Source organism: Haemaphysalis longicornis, unplaced genomic scaffold, assembly GCF_048455015.1.
Source record: "Haemaphysalis longicornis isolate Haplotype H1 unplaced genomic scaffold, Haemaphysalis longicornis Haplotype H1 scaffold_7, whole genome shotgun sequence".
Classification (NCBI taxonomy): Eukaryota; Metazoa; Arthropoda; class Arachnida; order Ixodida; family Ixodidae; genus Haemaphysalis; species Haemaphysalis longicornis.
The window spans coordinates 176,956,805-176,962,804 of NW_027526422.1; the positions used below are offsets into that span (position 1 = coordinate 176,956,805).

At 44.0% G+C, this 6,000-nt stretch overlaps 1 protein-coding gene across 1 annotated transcript; it reads right to left on the reverse strand.

The window, feature by feature from the left end:
• Nucleotides 1–4,729: 4,729 nt before the first annotated feature.
• Nucleotides 4,730–5,716, reverse strand: LOC144146681 (sulfotransferase 1C2A-like). Its single transcript, XM_077678608.1, has one exon. The coding sequence runs from the start codon at nt 5,714–5,716 to the stop codon at nt 4,730–4,732; it is 987 nt and encodes a 328-aa protein (XP_077534734.1).
• Nucleotides 5,717–6,000: the final 284 nt, after the last annotated feature.

The window sequence follows — 6,000 nt, forward strand, 5'->3', positions numbered from 1 at the left end:
TTCTTTTCCAAACTTCGTGTTAGTCAGTGCATGAGTGGACGGATAAGCGAAGCGTTTTTTAACTGTGAATTTTATCTTCACGTCTATTCGCCAGCCCGTTGCGTTTACGCGCTTGAAACTAACTAGGTTTTTAGTCGTTGAGTGCTTTCTGAGAGCTGTCCAGGCTTTATTTTGCTGCTTACGAGCTACCATGCGCTCCTCATTGCACCAAATTACCAGTTTGTTATTTCTATCAGAGGTTAGGAGAATTGGGAAATGTCCTGCCTCTATTACGTCTGCACTAAATATATTTGTACCTTGATGAATATCTACTTTTTCGCTCGAGACATAGGACCCTTTGGACATTTCCCTGAGCTGTTTAGAGTCAACTACGTTTTCGTGACACTGTTGCATGTGTGTTGGAGTTGGGGAGCTATCTATTGCGGTCGATGCAATTGGAAAATGGCAACTTCCGCAGGGATTCGGAGTAACGCTCCACTTTAATTGAGGAGTACGTGTTGTGTGTCGTGCTGTAATAAATTTAATTTGTTTGTAAAATGAGCAGTTGCCAGAGGAGAGCAGGCATTTTGCTAACACTCTGCCTCGTCCGGAACGACATAATTGATGCTGAACAATATTGCCCATCAATACAAAATGGCGTGACGTTGATCTACAGTTTTACTATTCAGTTTCCAGAGGTCATAATCTGGAGGGATATTTAAGGAACACAGTGTAATTAAGTTATTCGAAATAATTGTTCCATGGGAACTGCTCCTATGTTAGGCTGCAGGCCTTTTTGCTGGCACGCTACCGATTCCGGAGCTACACGAGCAAAACCTCCAGAACAGTATGTGCAGCCCTCTCTATTCCGTTGGGTCAGATGGAGTTCTTGTTTTGCATTGAGATGTGTTTCGTGGAGAAACAAAGATCTGCCTTGTGATTTATAAATGTGCTCAAGATTTTTATTAGGGCTCAAAAAGTTCTATTTTATAATGTATTGTGTCATAAATTTCGCTTAAGCCAAGATTGTTGGCACGTGTGCGTTTCCATTTTGTGATGTGTAACGTGGGGTTCCTAATAATCTTGATATCTTTTTTGTACGCCAAATGCACAATTCATTCCTTTATGGCTGACCTCCTGGTGCAATTATGACCACGCAAAAGTGTCACTACAAGCCACCACTGTGGCCAATACGTAGCTAAAGAATTTTTCACATATAATGTTTCATCACACGTGAATAAAAAGTGATGTGGCAATCGAGCAAAACACCCTTTTCGGAAATGTTGGAAACACAGTTCTCCTACAGCCACGACTAGTAAATCACAGTTAGGCCACGACTACGTAGCATCCCGTATTTCCGAAAGTTTTGTTGTAAAAAAGCGGAAAGAATGTCCGCAAGTATTTACGATAGATGCTTGCATCACAGAAAAGGACCAGTATCAATAACAAAAACCAATTACTTTCGTGCTATTCATTCTTCTACAAAGAGCAAATTCGTTATACTAGTGAAGTCACTCTCTCTAATCTGTTCTTCACCGGCTGCCAGAATGACGTGCTTAAGAGGTCAGCTACTCTTATAATGAAACCCTTATTAGGCATCATCGTCAACTGACCTTCGGAGGGAAGCCAATTTGTCTGGACTGGTTAACCCACAGGCAGCTTCTACCCAGAAAGACATATCATGGCAATGATGACACTACTATTATTATACATCCGAAAAGATTCATCGACAAATTTCATAAAAATATCTACAAGTGATTTAAGGGGCCGTTCATTTATTCGAATTCGCTAATTTTTCATTGGAGATACGGCGACGTCTTATGCCCAAGATAGTCGAACAGAGACCTTACTTATGCAAAGAACTACAAGTACTGCTTTTTCAGGGTTGTCATATTTTTGCTTAGCTTCTCGCCAGAGACCGATCAATACCGTTTCACCAGACCCCAGCCTCACTAAGGTACGGAAATTAATTACGCCACTCGGCTTCGCATAGCCCTCCGCCTTTTAGCGTTCTTCCAAGCCCAGCCTAAGGCAGGAAACGGCGTCTGGAACATTTTCTGCGTGTGAACTATTCTGTCCTGCAAGGAAGTTGTTTCGCAAAGAGCGGAAAACAGCAGGCAAAAATACTTTTCCGTGGTGCTTCATTTTCCGTATTCAGTGTTTTCGGTGATGCTTCTGATAATTCGGCATTCTTTGCGAAGTCGAAAACCGTCTATTCTTCAGAATTTATTTCCAGGAAGGAGTAAGCATAAATTAGGCACACCATTTGCTCTTGCAACATGAGTGCTTTAACTCGCATAATGGTCACCAGAAGCCTGACTCGGTAATCACAGTATGAATTGAAGCAGTTCTCACCGTGAAAGCCGTCGGAAGTGCATAGCCGTGATTCCCAATAGGAGCTGCAGCGCCGTTCTCCGCTCTTTGCTATCACCCCTCAATCTGTTCACATATCTTTCTCACTCCTGTGTTGAATAAATGAACAGGTTTCTTCAATGCAACTCAATTTTCCCGCCTTCACAGTGCTCGCGCGCCTTGTCCTGAGACAGCTGGCATCTTTTTCTTTATCTTTTTTTTCCGCCAGCATCATCACGAACGGAAGTTCTATTCTTTTTGTCCTTGCTTTCATATCGCACGCGCTGGAGCCTTTCTGCGCCATTCTGAAATCGTCGTTGTTTTTTCTTCGGCGGCCGCTTTTTTCGCTTACGATTGTAAAAACCACCCCAATGAGCATTCATAACCAAACAGACCCGGGGACTGCGGGTAATTACAAATATTTTGCTTCAGCATTACCTGCAGTTTTTTTAGCACTAAATAATGGAGATATGTATAACAAGTGCAAGCGATTCCAGGAGTTATAAACGGTTCTGCCTCAATAAACCTCTTGTTCAAGTACCCTGTTAACGTTTGGGCGGAAGGCTGAATTGAGGGATAATAGCGTATCTTTTCGAAGCCCCTCTTTGGGTGCGTGACCCCGCCGGACTCTTGGTTCGTTACGCTACGTGACTGCGTTGGCTGGATAGCGTGACCTCGGACGAGCTACGACGCCAAGCCGGCTCCCTACAGTGCTGTACATTTAAAACATGATTTCGAACAAGCACTATTTTGCAGCAGTTTTTCAGAAGACATCACCACCTCGTTGCATTACTTGTGAGGGCAGCTCATGACCTGGGAATTTTAAAATATCCTGACTGTGATTGAGTAAGCGCCATTGGACTCATCTACTTACTTGCAAAGTCTATACATATGTCAAGCCGATTTCGGAGGCTTGTCGAGCCAGCCAAAAGTGTTGAGCAGATCAAGTTCACATAATTTAGTCTGCCTTTCTATTAGAATTTGGTTTCTAGGTGAAGGGGTATTTTGCAGCAATATATATACTCTGAGAAGAGATTTGTCGTGTATTTCTAATAAAGATTAGGTTTGCTAAGCCCTTTTGATTATTTTTATACCAAAAATCAGGTCGGAAACCCCGAGTTTGTTTAAGCGCTTCCATTGAGTTATCAATGCGAAAGCAATAATTTCCCATTGAAATCCCCTGAGTACTCATCGGAGCAAGGCACTGCGAGTAAGCTTTATGAGTTTTTAGATGTGGTCTCGCTTGTGCCGGAACCTTTATCTTCTCCAGGGTGCAGCCACCGGTAGCTCCAACGCTTAAAACTGCATAGCGATGTGGTATTTGCTGGCACTACATAACAGTTGCCTATCAGCGTTTGCTTTGGGGTATTTATTAGTGCGAAGCACGCGCTATAGACAACGTTTCCGCCTATCCAAGTTTCAGGGCATTACATATTAGCACTCCCTCCTTTATATGTGTTCATGTGAACCTCATGAAATTGAATGGGTCAACCAAATGGGATTGCTCAGCAGCACCATCCTTTTGTGGTGGTATTATTAGAAGGACCATGTAGTGAATGCCAAGCGGCACGGGGTTTAGGAGCCGTTTTTGGGCTACCGACACGGGTATCGTAAACCGCATATCGGAAACGCCAATGGGCGAACAGTTATTTTCCCATTGTTAATCGGTATTAGCTATGTCATTCGAAGGACGGAGGAAGTAATAAGCTCGAATTGATTGTTACTAAAAAAGGAGAGACAGCGGAAATAACAAAGGCAATTTCCGGTCGTTAAAGGTGAATGGTTGCGTTTGCAATCCGAGGTAATAGGCTGCTGTAGTGCCATAGCTAATAAAATCAACATATTACCAAGTTTCCAGTGATGTTGAGTTAACAGTGTCAAAATCGGATTGTTGCGAAACTAAATTAGTACTGACACAAAATGTGTGTTTTCTCGATGGCAATTGGTGGCAATCTCCATAGCCACATTGTGCACCCCCTTGAACACATGATAAGCAGACAAAACAAAGTGCTGTCGAAATAAAAGATTGCACCTCATGGCCATGTTTTATAGGTGATAAATTTAGTCAGGCAATCTTTCTTCGTTTAAACTGTGCGATATAATAAACACTAATTGACTAATAATAAACACTAAATGACTAATTGCGCACAACTCTCAGAAAATTAGGAGTAAAATTGATTTCCTATTTTAAATTCATGATGTAAAGGCGGAAAGCATTCAACAAAATTAGCGACTCCAACAACCACCAAAAGTTTCATAGTTTAGTTGCTATCTCAAAACCCAGCTTTCTGCAAGATATAGCGTCTTTCAAAGGAAAAATATGTAGTTATGTTGTGTCACACAATATTTTGTAATCCAGTTGCAAAGTCATCTGTTTTATTGAACGCTAAACAAAACGTCATTCAAGAGCCTTTGCACCTTTCCTGGAAGCTGCAATTGCTTCTTCCCGTATGTCTCCCCACATGTTCATGACAGTGGACTTTTCATCTACCTCCTTTAACTTAGTTTCCATCCGCCGCAGCTGCTGAGGTGAAAAATACTTTTTCCAGCCACCCACTTTGGCCTCCCTAACAAGTCCATACTTCTTGTTATTTCCTTCGTGTCCGTCCTTGAATGTAACGTCGAGTCGTTGCATTGTGCGACTCCACTCGGGATCTGAAACACCACTGAAGTCGAGCACTGCAATGTCCTTCATTTGTTCCGGCGCAATCCTTTCTAGCAACTTGCCGAGCAAAACCTCGTCCTCTTCCAGCTCTCTACCGTACTGCTCACCCAAGAAGTAGGCCAGGCGAAGAACTACGCTTCTCGTGTCCCGCTTGAGCTCCTCGTAGGTCACAAAAAACATGTTGGGTTCATATCGCAGGGCATAGCCGGCCGCTACGTGGTCAAAGAGGCTGCCGTGTCCACCGCAGTCTTCACTGAGGAACGCCTCGAAGAACTCGCCGAAGGTGCCGTCCTGGAAGCGGAAGGTGCTGAAGTTTGTGGTCATGTGGTAGAAGGAAACGCACACGTCCCACTGGTTGCGGGCGACGTAGATGTACTTGGCCTCGTCGCTCATGGTCTCCTTGCGTGGAGGCAGGTGGGTGAAGATGGGTCGCATGGGCAGTCTCGGTCTCCACTCGTCCAGCTCCATGCCTTCCATGAAACGCTGGTTGTCCGTGTACTCCTGCGCACTGCGGACAGGCTCGCCCCTCTTGAGAATCAACTGCGTGATGTGAAAGACCCAGTTTGTGCCGCTCTTCGGGTGCGTGAACTGGACGAGATCTCCCTGTGAAGCGCGGAAGCTGAAGTTTTTACGAAAGATGACAGGGTCGAAATTTGGATTTCTGGGAACGCCGTCGATGATTTGAGTATACGGCTTTCTGGGTAGCGTAGGGATGCGCATGTTGGGTTGTTTCTGCAAGGAGAAAAAGTGCGACATATGATATTCCCGCGTTGTTTTTTGGCATCAATTAGTGTTCCAGAATTATCTTCAATCACCAGTCCCCACTCGACTTAAAGGGACACTGAAGTGATATGTAAACATTGCGGGATTACTAGCGCAAATTGTAGTCCGGAGTCCCCAGCCCATGTTTCGACCACTCTAGGCGCGTTTACGCGATTTTATTTAGTAGAAAAACTAATTCGAAAATGCTGTCCTCCTCTCTTTACGCTCGCCCATTTTCTGTG